General features: G+C 33.5%; 1 protein-coding gene across 1 annotated transcript in view; it reads left to right on the top strand.

Annotated features, from left to right (window-relative positions):
• Nucleotides 1-24680, top strand: part of LOC122790382 (solute carrier family 2, facilitated glucose transporter member 6-like) — a 338986-nt gene that overhangs the window by 116471 nt on the left and 197835 nt on the right. The window contains exon 2 of the mRNA XM_044057896.1: nucleotides 12586-12739. Within this exon, the coding sequence (XP_043913831.1) occupies nucleotides 12586-12739 (154 nt within the window). The remainder of the gene's footprint in view (nucleotides 1-12585; nucleotides 12740-24680) is intronic.

Here is a 24680-nt window from a genome sequence, read left to right as displayed (position 1 = left end):
CCTAATGCTTGACCTTACTGAATGGTAGCAGTATGGTAATGACAGGAAATCAAGTGTCCACCTTAATGCACTGATATGTCCAAACATGAGACATCATTCCCACACTCTCTATAAAGTGTACTGCATTCTGTTGTCATTGTACTTTTATGCAGTATATAGTTCATCCCTCCCTGCCTTCAAGGGTTGTGTGGGTATTTTTTTGATGACACAGGCTGGATATGAAATACAATACTTAAATAACTGTTGTAACATAATCGTGTTACTGAAACTTAGAGAAACGTAAATCTTGCTGTACTTGTTTTAGCAAAATACTGTATCTGTCATTCTTATGTGCCTTCTTAAAAAGTGGTAAACATTTAAAGATGCTTTTAAAACAAATTTTAACTTCTTTTGTAATTAATAAATGAAAGGAGAAGAAGAAAATTGTAAAAGACTAACAGTTATATTTCTTCAACTGTATTTATGCATAAATTATAAACCTTATGCCCATAATTTGTTCCCCATAATGAATATAAAATATGCATTTTATTTTTACAGAGAATGTGCTACAAAATGACTGCCTTAATATAACAGGATAATGCATCATACTTAATGTTACTGTTCTGGCTCCCAGGTAAGTCCTGTATTCCTGTTAAAGGCATAATTAGTTTAATTCTCCATCTCAGCAGTAGTGCAAGTAAGTACAAGTCAGAGAGACAGAGATGTAGTTCCACTGATATTTTACTCACAAGAGCCAGGTCCCACATAATCATATGCCTCACATAAGTATTCCTTCTAACTCTATAAAGGTATATTATACTTTATTTTCTTAGAAGGATTTGCACTAATACTAGCAATACTATAAACAAGTGAGTCATAAGATAAGTTACACCATAAAGGAAAATAATATTTAATTGTAACTGTTTGCACTTTGTATGATATTTTGATCTAAATTCCTGTAGTACAATTTGCATTTCCAAATCTAACATCTAATGAAAAATGGTTGCCTGGCATCTTGGACACAGTGTCCTGTAGTTCAGGATTAGATCTGTACATTTGACTCTTTGCCAAGTTTTCTTGGACTGGAATCTTTAGCGCAGATGCCCTCAATTTCTTCTGTATAATTGTACACCACTACCTTGAACTACATATGACCTTGGGTTTACATGAAGACCAACCACTGGAGTACAGGACTTGCAAGCCAAATTTTGATCTAGTGTCACTTTGAATATTTCTCCTTCTGGGACAAACAGGCACATATTTTGTACTTCTATCATACTACTGCTGCAGTTTAAATTGCCCTTTCCTCGGACATTCTAATACTTGCATTCTTCTCTTTGGAACTAATAATGTGAAGGATGTTGGAAGCTTGGAATTCAGCCTTCTTAGTAATTACAATAGAGAAGTCCTACAGTTTGTAGTGAAGTACCTCTGTAATCTGGAACTGTCAAATCAATGCCAATTCAGTCGAATGCATAGTTTTGAATATGTTATTTGCAGTCTGTATCATACCTCTGAGCTGTACAGATTTTGGCAGAATGTCCAAATTTTTGTCTCATATGTTTGGTACATTTCATAAAATTGTGGTTTTCGGCAAATTAGTGGCAAATCATTAAAGGATGATGTTAGAAAATAATGACAGACATTTGAGTTTCAGACTTAATACCTTTCAGAAAATTCATGCTAATGCAAAACCTGTTATTCTATCAACTTTTATGTTTGTTAAGAGCAATATTTAAAAACTGTCATTATTTCTGGGCCTTTGCCCTACATTTATTCATGGCTTTGTCCAGATTTCTTGATCTAATAGGTTGAGAGGTACTCTTTATCATGTGTCCCACTTAAGCCTTGTGCCTTTAATTGCAACTATTTTGGACTTGATATAATATGGTGAAACTCGTAAAAAATCTACCCTCTTGACTTACAAATTATGAACCATTTTATGACATCATCAGCTCAGGGACTCTGTCTTACAAATACTGGCTTAATCACATCATTACTGATTACGCAGTCATATCCTTGATTTGAACAGCTTCTGGATGTTTTGAATAGAAATCCACTCTAAGTAGGAAGTTTGAGTTATTATGCTGCAACAAGTCATCTCCTACGTTTGACTGTGTCATAGCTTCATAAAGTAAGAGGTCCTCTTTCTGATGCGTATGCATACTACATAACATATAGTTTTGCATCAAGCATTCATTCTGTGCTGCCATGTTGGGCCAGTATATCATGGTACATCTATCTTTGCAGTCAGATATACCAAAATGTAAGGTATGAATTTTCAGTAGCATTTGTCTTTGGATGAAACTGTAAAATAATGTTCACACACTTAAATAATATACATCTTATATAAATAACTTTACTGAAAGTATAATATAGTTTGATTGAAGGCTGTAAATGCTTTTATTTGTTTGGCCATCCTGACACTTTGGCTTTTCCCTACAAATAAATGCATTTTTGTGGTGGCTCTTGCCACAATTTAATTTATTTTAGCATCACAGATGTCAGTAGAATTTTTGGCTGCAAACCATAAGATTTCCAAGTATTCTTCAAGCAAATTGTCTTTGCACTCATTCAGTTATGTTGTTGTTAAAATGTCAGCAGTACACATTAGTCTTCTGGGTTTATACTTTACTCCAACATAATACTTCTTTCAGTGATGACAACAGTCTTTGCATTCTTCCTGGTATTTTAAGTAGTGATTTTAAGATGGTTTTAAAGGTTGTGTGATGTTTCTAATTTTTAACATGTTTTCTTCTCTTACATATAATAATGACATTTATAGTAGCTAAAGATTATGACCAGCCTACTCAGTTTGTTCATTTGTTAAAGATATTGATGCACAGGCCACTGGTCTACCTTCTTGCATTAGAAGTACTTCCAGCCTTTTCTGGCTTGCATCCACCTGAAACATCATATTTTACATAGCATCATTATATGTGAGTGCAATGCAATGGTCACGAGTCCCTTTAGTATTTTAAAAAAAATGTCTTACTCTTCTGGCCATCTTTGTCTTGTTCAGGTAGATTTCTTAGAGGTACTCTTCTGTCTGAAAAGTGAGACATGAACTTTGACAGGCATTAGTCTATTCCCTGAGAATTGTATTAGTAAGCTTTTATGTGTATGTGTCTCCCTATTCACAATGGTATGTACCTTATCAGCTTCTGGCAGTAACCAGGTAACACTCAGAAAATGACTTGTACTATAAATATGACATATCAACCAATTATTTTGCTGTATTAAGTTTCACGCATTGTGATCTTAGTCTCTAGCAGTTTAATTAATTTTATATCATGCTTTTCATTCATAGCATCCAAAACTAAAAATGTCATCAATGATATTTACAGCCCCTTCTAAATTTTTAGTCATATCAACTATATCACATTGAAACACTCCGGGACCTGATGGAATGCCATATGGAAGTCTCTGAAATCTGTTTATCCAAGGATGTAGTGAAGGTACACAGATTACAGCTTGCTTCATCTAGTTAAAATTGTCCAAATCCATAATTAGCATCTGGCACTAAGTTTTGCATTAGGTACACAAGTAACTACTTCCTTTGCTGTCTGTAAAATATGTTTTTCTCTCTCTCTGTCTCTTGGGAGCCATTTATTAAGGTCTTGTAGGTCCATACAAATTCTTTGTTATGCTTCACAGCAGTCACCATGCTTTGCTGTCTGTCTCCACCTTACTTATAAACTTAAAAACATCCTCAGAAACATATTATCCTACTCCTTTCACTAGTTACTCTAAATTACTTAGAGAAGACTCTGTTACCTACTGTATTATAAGCTGCAAGTCCAGTTCTTCTTCAGCCATAAAGTATTGTTAATTAACTAACACTTACATGTCTATACTGTAAGTATAGCTTCTACTATTACTGGACAAAATGAGAAAACAAACCAGGTAGAAACCACCATGATGTAAAAACAAAATGTATTTATTAAAACTAGAATAACAAGCACTTTCACGTGTGTCAAAAAACACGCTTCATCGGGTTTAACTAGAAATTTCAACTGAGGCTTTTTATACAAATCCAAGAGCTATCAAATTGTATAATTAGCAATCAAAGCAATGCAATTAAACAATTAAAATGATAGTTACAAGTTTAAGTTAACTCTTGTAGCACAGGATAAAAATTCAATGCTTGAGACGGATAATAGCACAGTCTCTATTATATTGACATAAAAATAGAATATAAATATATTAATGAATTAATAGGCAATCGCCTCATACTTATACAATATAACATGAAGATATAAAACAAATAGATTCAACGAAACAGTGAATATTTTAAGAACTAGTGAATAGAAACATAAACCGGTAAAACCAAATTGGTTCATACTGGTCAGTGTTCACGTTCCATTAGAACAGGCTTGATGCTGACAGACTGATTCAAGCCAGGCTCGAGATGGGCTTTCAACCTTAAGATCCATCTCAATTCAATTGTTCCTAAATAATTCATTGCATCACGTCCTCTAACATTTATATCTATAATCTGTAAAACCCTAAAGGTGAAACTATGATCAGGACACATGACTACATGTTTAGCCAAGGCATTGCATGTGTTCATCTTCCTAATGTCATATATATGGTTGTACATTCTATCTCTCAACCTGCGGGACGTCATGCCTACATAAAATGCAGTGCATGCTGTGCAGGTAGCCAGATAAATGAGGTTAGTACTGTCACAAGTAGCGTGAAAACGCGGTTTAAAAATATACCTAAAATGAGGATGATAAAAACAATCTTCACCATTTATATATTTACACATGTTGCATTTATTACATGGGAAAGTACCATGCCTTAGTGTTAACCTCTCTATACTACCAATAGAAAAAACAGTTTTGTCAACACATAATAATCTCTTTAAGTTTTTACTATTTCTATACCTGAAAAAAGGTATCGTTCCCAGAAATTGGGAACGTTTATTATCTGTAAGTAATATTCCCCAATTCTTTCTTATAATGTCAGTAATGAATCTAATATCACTGGTATATCTCGTAGTAAAAAATACCCTATCATGTCTGCGATGAGTAGTATAATTAGAGCTTGTACCAAAAGGTTCTAAAAAATCAAGATGTTCCACATCACTGGTCGTAATGGCCGATACTGAGCAGCCCAAACCACGTAGTGTGGATTTCGTATAACCTCGATCACGGAACAATCCTTCCATATAATCTAGCTGTAGCTGTCTATCGTGGGAGCTCATACATAGTCTAGAAATTCTCTTAAACTGGCTCTTGACAATGTTCGGAAAAACCGAACGTGGATGCATGCTATTAAAATGTAGTATAGCATTCCTCCAGCAAGGTTTCCTGTAGAGATTGGTAAAAAGGGAACCTCCTAAATCCTTGGAAATTGTTATATCAAGGAAATGCAACTGATGTTGAGATATTTCTATAGTGAACCTTAAAAAATCAGTAGTGGATTCTAAATAGTTGACCATGTCATATAACAAATCTTGACTGCCTTCCCAAACAATCAGAACATCATCAACAAAACGTCTGTAAAGCAAAACATGTTGGAAAAAGATGCTATTAAATAAATGTGTACATTCCCAATAATGCATAACCAAATTCGCGTACGAATTGGCACATGGGGTGCCCATAGCTACACCCCATGTTTGCGCATAAAAATCGTTATTGTACAAGAACACATTGTTGTTCAAAACTAAGTCAAGGAGGGTGCAAATAACCAATTGTGTGTTACTATCAAAAGTGCCTAAAACAAGTAGGCTCTCTCTCTTATGGCCTCAATCCCATAATCATTGGGGATAGTAGTAAATAGGCTCTTAACATCAAGGGAAGCCAAAATAACAGAGGTAGATAGATTTTGGTTATTAACTAAACTATCTAAGTCATGCAACAACTGATATGTGTATTTCAAGATTGTGGGAACACTCCTGGCTAAAGGCCCTAGGACTGATTCTAAGTAATGTGAGATATGTTCTGTGACCCATCCAGCCCCTGACACTATTGGTCGTAGAGGTGGAGGGGTGATATCTTTGTGTATTTTAGGAAGACCCTTGATCAATGGTATCTTGGGAAACTCAATCAAAAGGTAGTTATAGAGCTGTCTATTGATCTGTCTACACATTAAAAGATCATATAATGAGTCATGAACATTTCTTATGATGCTATCAACCACATGTTGTGATATTATTCTATATGTATCATCATCCTTCGACATATCTAGCATCATACCATTATACATAAGGGTATCCAAAACCACTATCCCTCCACCTTTATCAGCTGACTGTATGGTTATATTAGCATTACAAGATAGTTCATGAAGAGAATGCCATTCATCAAAGTTCAAATTATGATAAATTCTTCTCGGAGCAGTGTTAGAAAAATATTGATAAAACTCACGTTCACACACAGACACAAAACAGTCCACCTTATGAGGTAAAACTGGCGAAAAAGAGCTTTTATGCACAAATTGTCTCTCTCCGTTAGTCTCTCTCCTGTCTTGTCAAACAAGCTTGCTTCATCTAGTTAAAATTGTCCAAATCCATAATTAGCATCTGGCACTAAGAAAAGTTTTGCATTAGGTACACAAGTAACTACTTCCTTTGCTGTCTGTAAAATATGTTTTTCTCTCTCTCTGTCTCTTGGGAGCCATTTATTAAGGTCTTGTAGGTCCATACGAATTCTTTGTTATGCTTCACAGCAGTCACCATGCTTTGCTGTCTGTCTCCACCTTACTTATAAACTTAAAAACATCCTCAGAAACATATTATCCTACTCCTTTCACTAGTTACTCTAAATTACTTAGAGAAGACTCTGTTACCTACTGTATTATAAGCTGCAAGTCCAGTTCTTCTTCAGCCATAAAGTATTGTTAATGAACTAATACTTACATGTCTATACTGTAAGTATACCTTCTACTATTACTGGACAAAAGTGACTGCACAAAGGATTGGAATCTCCAAACTGCATTTGCTGGAAAAAAAATGCCAAAAAACACTTCTCACATCCATGAACTTAAATATACCAACTCCAGGGATGCACCAACTCAGAGAAGGGGTAAAATTCCTCCAAAGAGCATCACGACTAGCACAACACACCAACAGTGATTTCCTACGGAGGAATTTTGCTTGATGATGGGATAAACTTCTGGGAATTGAAGCTCGAGCATTCAGTCTTCTTCCACCAGTAGGTTGCCCATAAGGATGTGCAAAGAATTGTATGAAAAGTATATTGCCTCTGTATTACTATCTTACTTAGTTATGATACACTAACAGCTATGTATTATAACTATGTTTTGTAATTGCAGTACGTGTAGTTCTGTGTCTTCCTGTCATGTGTTTATATTTTGATTTGAATGTCTTTTAACCTTGAAACTTTTCTCCCTGGGTTACAGTTGCAATGGGGGCCATCATTGGCTCAGTCACTCTATCTTGCTTAACAAAAAACAAATAAATGAAAAATAGTCTTAGTCTGTTTAGTTATCACTTCTAGCAGTTTCATTAGGCAAAAAGCTTTTGAACAGATCCTGTTCCTGTGGAGCCAGAAAGATGCTTTTTGAGGTGGCAGGAAAATACTGAAGATTTACTTTAATCTGTTTGAAAGTGCACTTCCCTCCGAAAAGGGTGGAACTTATTAGCAGCCAGAGTGAATTAGAGGGCATAAGCTAGAGCTTTGGCAAGCCGACTGGGTGCAATGGCCTTGACAGAACACTACCCATAGGTTACTGCAGCAGTGAAGAAAGTCAAATATCTATTGTGGGTAAGTAGCTTACTCAACTCTACTTTCCATTAAAAAGCTTAAACACAACAAGTGTGCTGTTTAGCCACGGCTTTTCAGTCAGATGTCTGCTATGACTTCTAATTTTATTGACAGAGTTTTTGTCATGCACCTAGCTCTTTTTTACACACTTCTGCTCCAATTCCAAAAGACTTGATCTTAGTGTATGTGATCTACTCCTGTTTATAAAACATGCTTACTTTTGAGTAATTCACTTACACCAGGAACAAGCTTTTTGGACTCAGGCTGTCTGTCTCTGTCTTTTGCTTGCACAGTATGTAAACACAATTTTGATTGTATACCAAAATAAGTATGCATTTTGTCATTGTTTGTCAGTATAACATAATTATTGTTTTTACAGCTTTTTCTTCAGAAGCTACGTGCCTGCATAGTGACCAACAGCTTGGCATATTCTACAAACTTGAATTTTTGCTCATACTGACTCTTTTCTTTCCTACAGCTATACTTAATACACACGCTGTAGTTCTTTGCTGCTAATTCTTTAGGATCTGCTATCTTGCACTTGTGTTGGAAGGGCACATGTTGTTTCTTTCATATCGTTTTTATTATTTTTTTTTTCTGTTAGCTCTTTTGTATCATGCACAACATCATTTTTAAAGACTTTCAATTCATCAGCTAAATATTTTAACTAAACATTCAACAGTTTCCTGACATAACACAGTTCTGTGGCTTTTAGTAATAGCAAGAGTGATTCTTTCAATAGCTTGACTTTTGTGTAGTAATTTCTTATACTACAAACTGTTTTGTTTCTGATTAAATAAGTGCACAGTTGTCCAAATTTACAATAATGCCCTGTGTCTTAACTCAGTCACATATGAATCAATAGCGTCTTATACATCTTGATTTCTGGGAATCGATAGTCTTAGCAAACAAATTATGTAACTGGTGTCTTAGTAAATAAAAAAAATAAATGACTACTTCTGCCATTTGAGTTGTTCCCACACTGTGATTTGGCCATTCTCAAGTGCTGTTTTCCTGCAATCAAGGCATTAATACTTAGTAAAGCAACTGACATGTAATACATGTAGATGCATGAGACCCAGAGACAGAAATGTTAGTCCATTGAAGCTTTACTCACAATTGCCAAGGCCCAGCCACAGACATGACTCATATAAGCAATTTAATTCTAATTTTATGAAAGTTTACTGCAGATAGATATGGAAGAAATAAATGACTATATATATATATATATATATATATATATATGTGTGTGTGTGTGTATACATATATATATATATATATATATATGTGTGTGTGTTTGTGTGTGTGTGTATTTATTTTGCACACACACACACACACACACACACACACACACACACACACACACACACACACGTATTAATAGAACTCCATCAGCTGAAATTGAAGTAATGTATTATCTGACTGGTTAGAACAACACTGCAACTGCAATGTAATAGAGTTTCTTTAGTTATCACTGGTTCACAGTACAGGTCTTGACGTGAGTTAGTACTGGTGTTCATGCCATGTAGCTATATTTGCACATGAAATGCACACCACCTACCTGCTTTATACAATATAACAATTAATTTCTATAGCTGTACCTTGTAGTTATCTCTGAATCAGGAGCTAGACTCTTCATTGCATTGTTGCATGTACTGGTCCTATGCAGTGTGGGCCATATATCTAAATCTCACATCGCACATGCATATATAACCTTTACAAAATCAGTAAACAAACATGTTAAGCAGAGTATGCATGAGAGAAGCAAAATACTATTAAATACTATTATGCATATATGTAGAGTATTTTTGCATCCATGATTATGGACACTGATACAGAAACTGTGTGCAGAACACTGCTTGCAATTTCAGAAACCACACTTTACAAGGTATTTTGTACAGCTGAAGGTATGCACTAGGGTCAGCTATAATAGTGTTTGGAATGGGCTGTATGAATCAGGAGCCATCCCTTTGTATTCAACCTGTACAGGGTTGCCACCTTTTAACAAGGGCAAAGTGGGACATGGGGGTGTGGTCAACAGGATAGGGGTGTGGCCAGCATGACACTGGCCACACCCTCACCACAACATCACCAGAGTTGTTAAAGGAGATGCAGTATTATAGAGGAATGGAGCAAAAAAGAGTTTACAGTTTGAAAAAGGTCAAATAGTAAATGAGGTAATGTAGGGGGCATTTTGGCCATTGAAGACTAACATTAACACAGCTTGTAGAAAATGAAATGCATTATTTTTACCACTGAACATGCCCACCACACCCCACAAGACAAAAAAAGTTAACCATATTCACTGAACCAAAAAACAGTAAAATGAATGAGAATGCACAGTGGATACCATAGACCTAATTTAGCTTTTGACCACAGCAGTTAAGAAATGTATGGCACTAATTTACACAGCGCAATGATCTATTAATAAACATGCCCAACAGCAGCACTGCTCATAATCTGATTATAATGAAAACAGTAAATAAGTATGTTGAAGACATCACTAAAACACAAAATAAAAACTTTGCTACTTAGATGCAAACTACCCTGTAACATGGTTTAGCACAATCTCAAATACATTGCATTAACTTCAGAGCATCCATCCACAAAAAAAAAAATAAATGGGAAAAAGTCCAAACATTTTAACTTTAAAACTACAATGTACAGCAGACTCCATGGGCTCCTTTTACTTCAAAACATAGCAATTAATCCAGCACAGCAATGCAATAAACAGGCCCAAGTAAAAGTAACACACCCATATTCACATTACAAGCAAAACAGTACATTTTAACCTTATTAAAATGCATAATAAATTAAATGCACACATTTACAAGTATAAATGAAAACAATCTTGAAACAGCTTTGGCAAATTGGCAACGTGTACCTACTAGAATAATAAATGAATTACATTAACTGTTAACATTCCCCGTCAAAAGGTAGACTTGTACCACATAGACATGGACTTGCAGGAACAGGAAAAATTACCTAAACAGTATATCGTAACTTCCTGAAAACAGCATTATAGTGCATATTTCCATACAAAAAAAGTACAAACTATGCTCAAACAATTCCTATATGCATACAGACAATACCCAGAAAAAGCTACAACAATAGAAATGCATCACACTAAGTTTATATTTCACTGCCCCCCAACAGAAACAAACAACTTCTATACACAGTTCAGCCTTTTAAAAGTAATGCTTCCAAATCATACGCCCAAGCATAATAACAATTACATATACATTCAGGTTTTATATCTTTAAAAACTACTACTCAAAAATATCAAACTAACTACTACAGATTTAAATATTGCGTACTGCACCCACCATCTGCCTTTAAACATTAAAAATTAAACCACAATATATTCCCATTTTAAACTAGTACAAAAGTCTCAAAATAACCACTGCACAGATTTAAATACTACATACTACATCCCCATCTACCACTAAACATTAAAAACTTAAATAAAGCACACTATTCCCATTTTAAATAACTAAAGCCACAAAATGCAATTATCTACTTACCACTCACAGTTATTGCTGGGCTGGCTGGCTCCCTTGCTGGCTTCTTTCCTGGCTGGGCTGGCTGGGCTGGCTCCCTTGCTGGCTGGGCTGGCTACCTTGCTGGCTGGGCTGGGCTGGCTAGGCTGGCTACCTTGCTGACTGGGCTGGCTGGCTAGGCTGGCTCCCTTGCTGGCTTGGCTGGCTGGCTAGGCTGGCTCCATTGCTGGCTTGGCTGGCTGGCTAGGCTGGCTCCCTTGCTGGCTTGGCTGGCTGGCTAGGCTGGCTCCCTTGCTGGCTTGGCTGGCTGGCTAGGCTGGCTCCCTTGCTGGCTTGGCTGGCTGGCTAGGCTGGCTCCCTTGCTGGCTTGGCTGGCTGGCTAGGCTGGCACCCTTGCTGGCTTGGCTGGCTGGCTAGGCTGGCTCCCTTGCTGGCTTGGCTGGCTGGCTAGGCTGGCTCCCTTGCTGGCTTGGCTGGCTGGCTGGGCTGGCTCCCTTGCTGGCTTGGCTCCCTTGCTGGCTGGGCTGGCTCCCTTGCTGGCTTGGCTGGCTTCAATGGTGAAAAAAAAAATCAGATCTTTTGTCGGGACTCGCAACTGCTATAGAGCTTAGTGCTCTACAGCTGCGACCTTTATGGGGCTCTTCAGAAGAAGTTCCCGCCCCCTACGATGGCTGCAGCCAATTACTGTGCTGCATTACCACCCGGACCTAGCAGAGAATCCCTCTAACTGCAGGTCCAGGTGGTGACGTAGCCGCATTGCCGTGGAAAAACCGGAAGTATTTTCGGCTTTTCCACGGCAATTTTAAAATGCGAAGCGCTGCAAGCGCAAAGGGGAAAAAACGGGACTTTTAAAGTCCCACGCTTGGTGAACACGGGAAGCGGGATGAGAGCACTCAAACCGTGAGTGTCCCCCTGACAACGGGACGGGTGGCAACCATAAACCTGTATAGTTTAAAACAGTGACGCAAGTGATCAGTTAAGAAGACAGCAACAAAAAAGTGAGGCGGTGCAAGGAGAACATGGTCAGAGCTGGATGATGTAGGGTGAGTCCTGTCAGAAATGAGAAATACTGGCATGTTCTTCCCTGGATTATAAGATTCACACTAGAGATACATTCAAGAAGTAATACAATATGGAGAAAGTAGGTGAAATGGGGTAAGTGAACAGGGGCAGCTATGTAAGGAGAGGTGATAACAGGATAATAAATTACATGAGTTCTCTGTGCATTGGCTGTTTTGCATGGTTTGTATTCATGCTAGTCAAATGTTTTCCAAAATAAATGTTTTATTTTCATTAGTTTCCTCTTGTTTCCATGTCAGTGAGTTGTTTTCCTCCCAATTCCTTCTTCTTTCTTTTCCTTTCTTTTCTTACAGAAGCAACAGGAAGCTATTCCTGGCAGCATTTGCAGCTGTTATTGGAAACTTCAGTTTTGGATATGCTATGGTATATACATCCCCAGTTATTCCAGTTTTGGAGTCACCAGATTCCAGCTTCTGCATTACAGAGGATGAAGCATCATGGTTTGGGGTAAGTAACAATATTTTTATGCTTAAATATACAAGCTAATAATGTTTACACTCTTACTAGTAATACCTTCTATGTTTTGCAGTACAACAGTGATAAGTACTAAAAGTTGCTCCAGTGAAATAATGTTACTGTACACAAAGGACTCAGGTTACACTTGCTTTGGGAAGGGCATAAAGCTATATATCTGAACAGTAATGATAATATGGAGCTATCATTCATCCCCAACCGTAATTTTAAAAAGACACACACGATTCTCTTCAGAAAGTAAACCACAATCTAAAATTCAGTATGTCTCAAAACAGTGTCTTGTGCCTAGTGCTTAGAATGTTAAGGGAGTAGTGTAGTTTGATAGCTGCATACTGCCACCATAACATTGTAAACATTTCACTGTTTAATAATAATAGTAATAATAATAATAATAATAATAATAATAATAATGCAAAAAAAATGCATTTCGCCTTCACTTGAAATGCTACCATAAAGCATTTGTAGGACTGTTCAGTTTTGCTATATACCCTTGTAAATTTTCAATTTTTCTGAAAAACCACTGAATATTACAATCAATAATGTCAGACATTAGAATTTCATACTTATTGTTTGTTTCAGAAAATGGTGATGTAAAACCTTTCATTTTATTAACTTGTTAAATGAATCAAAATAAATAAAGTTTCATGCATATCTAAAACCAGCATTTGTCTTGATGCAAGAGAGCACAGGACTGCATTCTCCTTTCATTCTGTTAACTTCTTAAATGGATTAAAATAAATAAATAAAGCTTCATGCATAAGTAAAGCCAGCATTTGTATTGATGCAAGAGAAACCAAGACTGCATTCATGACCATGACTTACACACTGTTCAGTGTTCTCCATTATCACTCCATACTCACACAGAAATAAATTACATCTTCCACTCTGTTATCTAAGTCCAGCGACCTTAATTTTGTTAAGCAGTTTATTTGTTTTTGTAATTCAGTTGTCCATCTCGGCCAGACATTTTTACAGTGTTCACCAATGGAGCAAATCTCGAAGATAACAAAATAGATATGTCTCACAGTCAAAAATAACAGAGAGTAGTCACATTTAAATGTTGTCATAAAAACAGTAATTTTGATAAGCAATTTATAAAAACAGATGTTGAAAGTTATGGAAACAGAATTAGTGAAAAAATATTGAATGGTGGGGAGTGTGGCCAGGATGCCAAGCAGTTAACAGCATAAAAATTCTACTGTGCCTCTGTTCAGTTTTTTAACAGGATTTTTTAATTTTTAACAAAAAATAACTGTCAAAACAATAATATTTATAATAAGAAATAGAAGGTGAAGAAAATTTAACATGAAAACAGAATTTTGAAGTCTATATATTCATTTAATCCTGTCAGTTCAATTAAGTAAGTGAGTTATGAGTCATCTTAAAGTTTCCTCGCAAGACAATGGAATGAAAAAGAACTACAGACTCTTGTTGCTAGTATGCAGGAGATTTCAATCAAACTAGACAAACTGGAGATCAAAAATGATTCAATAAAACAAGAAAAGAAGAGACAAATTGACTTGTTGAATGAAATAATGAAGAAACATTCAGATCAAATCACATCTATAGAGGAATCACTAAATGACATGGATGTCAGGTTAAATGAAAATGAAACCCAAGTAGAGTTGCTATTAAAACAAAACACTATTTTATTTATTTATTTAACATTTGTTTACTGGGAAAATCCAACTTGGAACAAAGCCAATTTTCTGCCGAGGCCTGGGGAGAAACGCTCCAGACGCATGTCTTTGTAACATAGGAGGAAACTGGAGTACCCAGAGGAAACCCACATGAATGCAATGATGGCATGCAGACTCTGCACAGAAGGTACTCTAGCCAAGAATCAAACCGGAGAACCTTTTGCTGTGAGATGTCAATGCTACCCCTGCACCACTGTGCCATCGCCTTTTGGACAAAATAAATGATCTTGAAAGCAGGTCCAGAAGAAACAATATAAAAATTTATGGTGTACCTGAAAAAGAAAGAAACAACATGATGTAATTCCTGGATACTTGGTTACCAAAAATCCTGAACCTGCCTGAAGCATTTTCTTTTGGAATTGAAAGAGCACATAGATTTCTTTCAACTATCACAACAAAAATTCCACCTCACAGAGATCTATTATTGCCAGATTCCTTTCTATATAGGTTAAATATTTGATATTGAAAACAGCGTGGACAAACTCTTAAATAACTTTTAATGGCAAAACAATTAGGTTTGACAATGATTATACTTCTACAGTAATGTCTAAGAGGAAAGCTTGTGTTCCACCAAATAGAAGTCTTAAGAAATCAAACATTAAGGCTCAAATCCTATTTCCTGTGAGAATAAAGATGTTTTTATCTGAAAGACAAAAGATATTCAACTCATTGGATGGAGCACTTGACTATTCTCAGAAAAATAAACTCCTAGCTAAACAAGAAGAAATGGACTGGTCTTTCATGAGTTTAAAAAGACATGTTTCAAAGAATGGATGGTCAACAAAAGGAAGCAGTAACAGCAAAAAAATTAAAGAAAAGTAACAATTAACCTTTTCATTTTCTTTAGACCTGTTCTTATCACTTTTAATGCTGTCAAGTACAGTGTTTAAAACAAAAACATTACCTCAGCTGTTACAGAAGGCCATAATATTTTAAGGCAACATTTTTACATTTATTCAAGTTGAGGAAATGTTAGTATAATAGATATAATGACAGCTTAATAGTATCTGTTTTTATGATAAATTAGTACTTACTAGAAAACCATAGTAAAGTATATGCCTTATTTCTTTATAGATGTACATGCATGCATGTTAAGAGTCAAAATAAGTGTACATTTAAATACTAAAACGTTAAGAAGTTTTCAGTAATTTGAAAAATATAAGTGGCAGTGAGTTTTATTTAGACATAAAATAGTGAATTAATGTATTTTATTATGCAGCGGGTTCTTGGCTTTATTTATTATTTTTTTCTCTTTATCTAAGTAAATATGTTAAAATATAATTCTTTATGTACATGTTTAAACTGAAGTGCAACCGTTTTAAAATGTTATAGGATACATCAGCAAACTCTATATCACATTCATAGTTTTTTTACAAATCATTTACTATATCCTTTTTGTGTTTTCAAAGTTTAACTCACAGATTGATAGTCACAAACATTGTTCTTCAGTTAAGTATAAACTTTTATTAGCATTTCCCACCTTCCAAGAGAAAATTGTTGCTTATTTGCTGATTCAGAACTGAGTCATGAGTATTATAGCACTGAGAGAAGGAAAATTGTGACTTTGTGAACATCCAGAAACACCAGAAAGCTGAGGATGACTTTTGGCCTTAAAGTAGGAATATCAAAATGGGATACTACAACGTATCAGTGAGATACGATCATGTAGGATTATCGGCTGCATTAACTGCACATATGTTTTGGGTATAGATTCTTTTAAAGTATAAAGCCAGATTTTAACATATTACTTAAATCTTTAAAGTCTCTGAAATACTTTGGTTTTATCATAATCTTTTCCCACATTATTTGAACATTGTCTATGTAACCAAGTTATTTTGTTAACTTGCTTATAATCTGGTAGAGGTTCAGATACATCAACATTTTGTGGAATTAATGAAATACTGAAATCAATGTAAAGTTGTGTTTTTGATGTAAAGGTGAGCAAAGTACACTTCTATGCATGAACTTGCTAGAATCTTATATGGTCAATATTAAAGTAAAGTAGACTTAGTTGACCATCATTTTTCTCCATTTAGTTTTATATATATTTTAGCCATGGGATACTCTCTGTAGAAAGTGTAAAAAATCACTAAATCCTGTAGCATCTGATTTTTAATTAAAACCATACCAGTAGGTATTTTCTATGCATTTCAAATGTAGAAAGTGTGGTTCTAAACTGCTGATGATTGAACATGATTTTGGTTGAGTTTGTATTCATTATTCTCAACAGGACAGATTTGTATAGCAACAGGTACATAACTGAGTCTAATTATGGAGAACTTTTTTAAGTGTATGCACTACCCTTTCTGCCTCCTCATTAGCCTAAAAATAACATACATTGGTTATCATTTATTGAACATCTTATATTTTGAAATAATATTTAATGGCATTCCTCATAAAATGAGGTACATTTATCATTAAATACACTATGCAAATATAATCTTGAATATATGTCCATGTTACTAGTTACACCACATAGGAAAACAGTGTCCATTTACTTGGAAAAATATCTTCTCAAAGTGAGATATTAGCCATTTGGAGTTCACGTATGCCACAAGTTACAGGCTTCTGGGGATTTGTGAAGTAATAATTACATTAGCAATGGCCACCTTTTTTATCTTGATGAATAAAAGCTCTATCAATCTTTACACAAGTGTATAGTATGATATCTCTACTGTATATATAGCATCAGACAGCTAATAAGGATCCATTTGGGTCATGGCTTAATTCCCTCAAAAAATAAATATTTAGGATTACATTGCTGGTTATGATTGATAGCATGCTAGAAAAAATACATTGTCAGAAGTAGAAAATTTGACCCAGGGGAAATTATTTAGTAATTATATTACTTAACTAATACATTTGTAGTTACCTTGTTGTTGTGCCAAGCAGGATTACAAATCTGTTATAGTGTTTTGGAAAGTATATTATAAGTGGAGGGAAACACAAAATAAATTACTTTAACTTTTCAACAATATCTTATAAGTTGTAATTGTAAAATGACATTGGAATGTGGTACTTTGTTAATGGAGTATACCCTAAACATGCATTTGAAACTGAAAAGTACTTTATATTGACTTTGGACAAATATCAGTCTTTTCTGAAGTTTTTTAGTTCATGTCAATATCTTTGGGTCTAATGAAGCAGAAAATGCACAGTATAATACGTTATGGTCTCTCTTGGCTTGTTTTAATTATTAAATCTTGAACATCAGTATTTAAGGAGCACTCACTCACAGATAAATCTACATGATAAATTAACCATGCATCACTGATGTGCTTCACCATAACGCCAATCACTCTGATCACATCTAATCCTGTGTAAAATGGTTGGGGGGCTGTTTTAAGGAAAAATCTCTTATGCTTAATATACATAATTAAAAGTATATTAACTACGTGTTAAATATTGATAAGTCATATATTAAAATATGTATTTACATTTAAAGATGTTACTGGAGAAATAAAATATGCAGTTTAAAGGCAAAGCATACTGTTAGTAAGCCAAAAAAGAAAGCATTTTATGAATGTGATATATAAGAGTTCACAAAATGACTGTATGTAATAATCTAGTGTTCTGATGAGATGACATATATGCTTTGCAATCAGTAAGCCTACTTTGTTATATTTTATAATGAAAGCCATACCATTTAATTATATAGACTGTTACAAAATGTCTGGATTTTGATTACAGAGTTTTTAATTAATTTTTCATATACTTATGGTTTTCGGATTATTTAATAATAAAATATTATAGAGTGAGGTTAGAGAATGATGATAATTATATATTAGTTCCAAACGTCATACTATTTTAAAAATGTATATAGATATGAAGATTGTCATTATATTAACTTTGTAGGAATGTGACAGTAATAATTAGGAAATTATCCTATTATAGGGCTTTTGTCTCACTTTGGTTTGTGAATTTACTAGCCTTCTTGCACAGACAGGTTAAGAGATATGGCAAATGTTGATACTATATTACAATGAAACATATTGACTGACTTAAAACTTAAACTAGATACTATGTTGATAGGCATATACATCTAATTTGAATAGGATGTTAAGTTTAAAATGGTAATAAATGTTATTGATCTTAATTCGAATATAAAAACAGAAACAAAATTTTCATACATATAAGTTAATATTTGGTTTGTGAATTAGATGGATGACATTAAAGATATAAGTTATAAGTGGCAGATTTGTGTCAGAATTATAAGATAAACATGTTTTATATGCATATTAAGAAAGAAAGGAAACACAGTAATAGATCTGAAGCAATTAAAAGAATTCAGGACACTGAATAATTATTAGATAAAAATAGCTTGCAAAATATGTTCTTCAGTATATTCTGGATGCATAGAAATTATTTATATAATTAGATAAATATAAGTTCTTAGTAATAGAAAGTGGTATATAATAATATGAATTATTAGACATTTGAGGTAAAAGTGGAAGAGTACAGGGAGAATTTAAAAATAAGAATGATTGAGGGTGGTTTGAATGACTATGTCATTAAACCAGGAATGACACATTCAGTGTTAGGGATTGTAACTACTTTTATTTTTTTATTGTAAAGCAGGGATAGGATTTTGTCCATAGCAAAAAAAAAATGATTTCAGTTATGGTAAAAGTTATCAAAGTCTTTATTTAAATTTGCTAGACTCACTATACTTTAAAGATGGTTACATATAAATGTATTTCATTGAATGTGAATGGTTTAAATAATCTTATGAAAAGAGAGAGGTTATTTAAATATATCAAAATGAACAAAGCAAATATATATTTTTGCAAGAGACACATTTAATTAAAAAGATATAAATACATTGATTTCTAAAGAATATATAGTTCTTGAAAATGGTAAAAAAGGTTATACCTTTATTAATATATACTGGATCCCTGGAACTGGTTCTAAAGTTGTGAAAAATATCTAGATATTATAACACTACATGCAAAAGGTAATCATATTGGCTGTAGTCTTAAATTACATATTATCATAAAATGATACCAGTAAGGATAAGAAACCTAAAATGACAGCTACTACTAAACAATTAAATAACTTTATAAGCCTAATGAATCTTAGAGATATTCAGGAATTGAAAGTAACAAATTCATTGAGTTATACTCGCTATTCATATAGATTTGGCACCCAAGCAAGTATTGATAAAGTTTTTGTATCCAGTGAACTATATTCCAAGGTTGATGAAGTATTAATGATATCCTATCCTATTTCTGACCATAACGCTGTTACTTTTAAAATTAATTAAAAAACAAATTAATTAATAATTTGGCAAAGAATTCCAGCCTGTATCATTAAAATGAAATGATTTAAAGAATGTTTTTTAAAGGAATTACAAGTTATTCATAGATACTACTAATAATGGAAAGGTTTCAGATGTTATCCTGTAGGATGTGTTAAAGGCATGTGTGTGTGTGTGTGTGTGTGTGTGTGTGTGTGTGTGTGTGTGTGTGTGTGTGTGTGTGTGTGTGTGTGGTAGAATAAAAAGCTGGTATTTATTAAAAAAGAAAGAAGGGGATAATTAATTAAATATGCTTCAGGCAAGACTAGATTCATTAAAAATAAACTTGGAACCACTGAATAGAAAAAATAAATGCAGAACATAAAACATTAAATTAAAAATACATATAAATGTTAAATCATAAAATACCAATAAATATGGAGAAACTAAAATTGCAGACTTATGCTATAAATCCTAAAAATCTACACAGATTAGCAATCAGATCAAAAGCATTAAATAATATAAGCCACATTAAAGAAATTGAATATCATATAGGCAGTAAATCTAAAAAAAACAATAGATCTCTAAGAAATGTTAGAAGTCTTTAGGAGACATTATGAAGAAATCAATAACAGAAATTTAATGTTAGATAATAGTACTATAACAGATAATTTCTTAAAGGAGAATATAAAATGAAAAGTAACAAAAGAACAAAATGATAGACTAGATAAATCTATAACTATAAGAGAACTAAAGGAGCAAATAAATAATCTGAAAAACAATAAAGCTCCTGGTTTAGATGGCTTGATATCAGAAATATACAAAATTATCTCAGATAATATATTAAGAATCATAATAAATGCATTTAATAAAGTTAGAACTTCAGTAAATATCCCACATTCATGGAAATATTCAATGGTATCTCCAATTCTGAAGACAAAGATCCTAAATCTTATGCTTCCTATCACCCCATTTTTTATTAAATGTAGACTATAAGATTTTAATGACCATAATGGCAAATAATTAAATACTATAATACCAAGCCTAATAAATGAAGATCAAACTGGTTTCATTTTAAGAAGACAGGTACAAGATAATATTATAAGGCTTTTATCTTTAATAGATGTGGCTAATAAAAGTAAAAAACAATTATCAATATTAAGTTTGGATATCGACAAAGCTTTTGATTCACTCAGTTGGATATATTTACAAAAAGTACTTAAAGAATACAAATTTTCCTCAGGATTTATTAAAATAATAATGCAATTGTATAATACTTTTTCCTCTGTTAAAATTGGAACCTTTATGTCTCATTCTTTTAAAGTATTGAAAGAAACAAAGCAAGGATGCCCTCTTTCCCCTTTGTTGTTGGTAGAGATGAAAGTGCTTATATTTTGTATTTGTTTTATTAAAACTTGAATCCATCTCGGCGGCTGGTGTTGGATTACTTTGTGTTTGTCTTATCATTAGAACCATGTGCTGTATATATATCAGGCAAAATAAGGCAATAAAAGTTTTTTATATCAGTAACTAAAATGTCCATGGATGATATTCTGCTGACTTCTAGCAATGTTGAATCCTCACAAGGCTATATTATTGATTCAATAAACTGTTTTGAGAAAATATCTGCCCTGACATTTAACCACAATAAAACTGAAACATTATTAATAAACAACAAAATAACCCCTAAGAAAAAAGTTATAAGGAATTTAAATGGGAAAATAGCATAAATACTTAGGGATTAATATAAGAACTAAATGGAAAGAAACAATAACATGAAATTATAATATTTTAGTTAATATATTAAAACTTGTTGAAGCTTGGAACAAAATGTATTTTTCAATGGAAGAAAGACTTATATTAATAAAAATGATAATATTACCAAAATTACTATATATTGCTCATGCATTGATCCTGTCACCATCTAAAAAATTATTAAAAGAATAAATGTTATATTACTGAAATTTTTGTGTCATCCTAAGAAACCAAGTATATCTTTTGATTAGCACATAAGGAACTGGGATCAGAATGGTATTGGATTCCCTAATATTGATTTGTATATTAAATCTGTTAATTGAATATTGAGAGTCTTTGGTTAAATTCATCATATATTTCAAAATGGAAATATTTTCATGAAGCAATTCCAACATCTAATGATATAATTGGAATAAATTTTGATTTCCCAACAAATATAAGTAAAATATATTGGGCTGTAAAAGACTATTTTGTGAATAATAGAAATACAAGTGTTTATAGTTTTGCTATTAGGCATATATTAAATACTTTCAAAACAGTAATGGATAGTAACTGTGATTAACAATTACAATTCTTGATATTTCCTATAGCTCATGTTATTGGTTCTTTGGGGTCGTCTAATACACATATAATAAACTAATCCTGAAGGAAATAATTTGAAATTCTGTTTTCAGTTTTTGGATGGAGATAAAACAAATACTTTAGAAAGGCTTTTAGTTAGCTATAATATAAAGAAAAGAAGTGTATTTGATATACAGGCTTTTAGCAAATTCTGAATCCATTCCTAAAATATTAGAATTTTTATTTCAGACCAGTAGTGACGTTTATAAAAACAAATCATACTTATCAATAATTTACAAAATATTAAGATTTATGTGGCTTTTGACATGTCTCATTGGAATTATTCTACTGAAATAAACAAAGAAACATTTTCAGAAATTAATAAAAAATATATATATTTAAAATCTGCAAATAATTTCACATCATCTAATTATTGGAGAATCATTACTTAGATATTTTTACATAGAAGCTTTTTATTACCACATAAAGTAGCCTGTTTTTGTAAAAATGAAAATTTAATATGCTGGACAGTTAGTGGTGACTGGAAACATATGATTTTGGAATGTCAAATGGTTGTTCCATTTTGGGAAGAATTCAAAAATTTTACTAAAACCTTATTGTCAGACAACTGTAATATGACAAATTCTTTAATTCTGTTTAATGTACCAATTCCTGATCCTATTCCTAGAACTCAAGTGTCTCTCTTATGGTTTATTTTGGCTATTGCCATAAAGGTAATTACAATTAACCGAAAAGATAAAATTGTCATTTTTTTTTCAGATTTTCCCTAGCAAAAAATGTTTGTAACAAATAACTACAAACTACATATAATAGAACTATGAATGTCACTTATAAGAAATTATATTGCAAAAATGTAAAGACCTGTTAGAAAAATATGAATGTTATTGTTTGAGATCAATATTTGTTATGGACTTTGTAGTTTTAATTGTTAAATTTGGAATTTTAAAAATTGTATTATCTTTTTTTTTTTACTTTATGTAAATTTAAAATGGAATAAACATTTTTGAAAAAATATTGAATCTTGAACAGTATCAATAACTAAGTAAATAAAAAAATCATATTCCACTTATGTTAACTATAATGATCAGGAAATGTTATGTTATCAATTTATTATGAAGAAAAAATAGTCAAACTGGTAGCTGGCAGAGCAGTGTATCAAACACGACACCTTATTATCAAAGATTTAACTTGGGAGACAGTGGAAGGAAAACATTTAGGGAAAGGACAGAAAAAGAAAGGTAAGTAAAAGTAAAGCACAAGGGAGTGTAATAATTATAATAATAATTGTAATAATGTGGTATGACATAATTTAAACTTTAAATAGGTCACTGTAAAACCTGTTTTTTGACTTAATATTACTAAACAATTTTGTTTAGATTATTATGACACTTAAGGAAGGATTTTATCACAGATGAAAGTTCAGTTTAATTCTAGCCAGCCCAACTCACTTAGACAGAAGTAGTGAGTTCTCCAAGGCTTCACTAAAAGTTTTTTTTTCTGGGTGTTTTTTTTTCTTCTGTGTCTGATAAACAAGTCTTTCCTGATTAATATAACCCATACCTTTCCCTGTTCAGTATATTTCCCAGGCAAGAGCTGGCTGTGGGTGAGCTGTCATACAGGTAGCCATCCATGGCAGTATTTTGTGCCCTCACTAGTATTCTAGCAATAGTGTTTGCTCCACAGCTGTAATTCCACCACCTACTGGCTGACATGAGCACCTATACCCACCTTAGATGTGCAGACTCTCTCTCTCTCTCTCACACACACACACACACACACACACACACACACACACACACACACACACACACACACACACACACGCACACAAACACACACACTCACACACACTCACCTTTTTGGGCTTCTTTCTCCAGCTTGGGACCATCTTATTTGTTACAAACACACACACTCACACACACTCACCTTTTTGGGCTTCTTTCTCCAGCTTGGGACCATCTAATCCACATCCTTCATGTTCTGTGGCATTTGGTGTTGTGCAAACCTACACTTACATGGCAGTATTCAGATGACTAGAACCACCATCTTTCTGGCCCCAGGATGAGAGACATGGCATAAAGAAATCACTTCCACATTCCCATGTTTGGCTTTTCCTCTGTCCGAGTTGCTGACTTACTTTGGCTGGTCATAATCAGAGTTTTATCCCTCTGCATCACACAGATGAGATACTTGATTATGAACTTCATAACAATGTAATACATAACCTCCAGTTTTGAACATTGAAAAATGATACATTAATGTACAGAGCAGAATTATAAGCAAGCTAGGGCAAACGTACTGCATTTATTTATTCTGAGTCAGCAGTTAGAAAGTATCTCACTCTATAAAGATGGAATTCATTCATAACACTGAGTGATTACATTGTTGAAGCACATAATATCAACCACACGCTATGTGCTACCAGAGTTTTAGCAGCACTAAACAGCCAGTAGCATTTTTTTCTTGAGATTTCAATACAGCATGGACTGTTTTTTCCCTTTATCCACTGTAGTACAATCTTAGAGTTGGAGTATATAAGTAGTAGGGGGTGTGAGGGGATACAGAGGAGTGTGCCCCCCCCCCCCGCAAAAATGCTGTTTTGCTTTTCTTTTGTGTTTCGACCTTGTATGGTCAATGCTGT

The sequence above is a fragment of the Protopterus annectens genome, chromosome 16.part0 (assembly GCF_019279795.1).
Source record: "Protopterus annectens isolate FY-2018-M chromosome 16.part0, PAN1.0, whole genome shotgun sequence".
Taxonomy (NCBI): Eukaryota; Metazoa; Chordata; order Ceratodontiformes; family Protopteridae; genus Protopterus; species Protopterus annectens.
The sequence above is the reverse complement of the archived record's forward strand: the minus strand, read 5'-3'. Positions and strand labels throughout refer to the sequence as shown.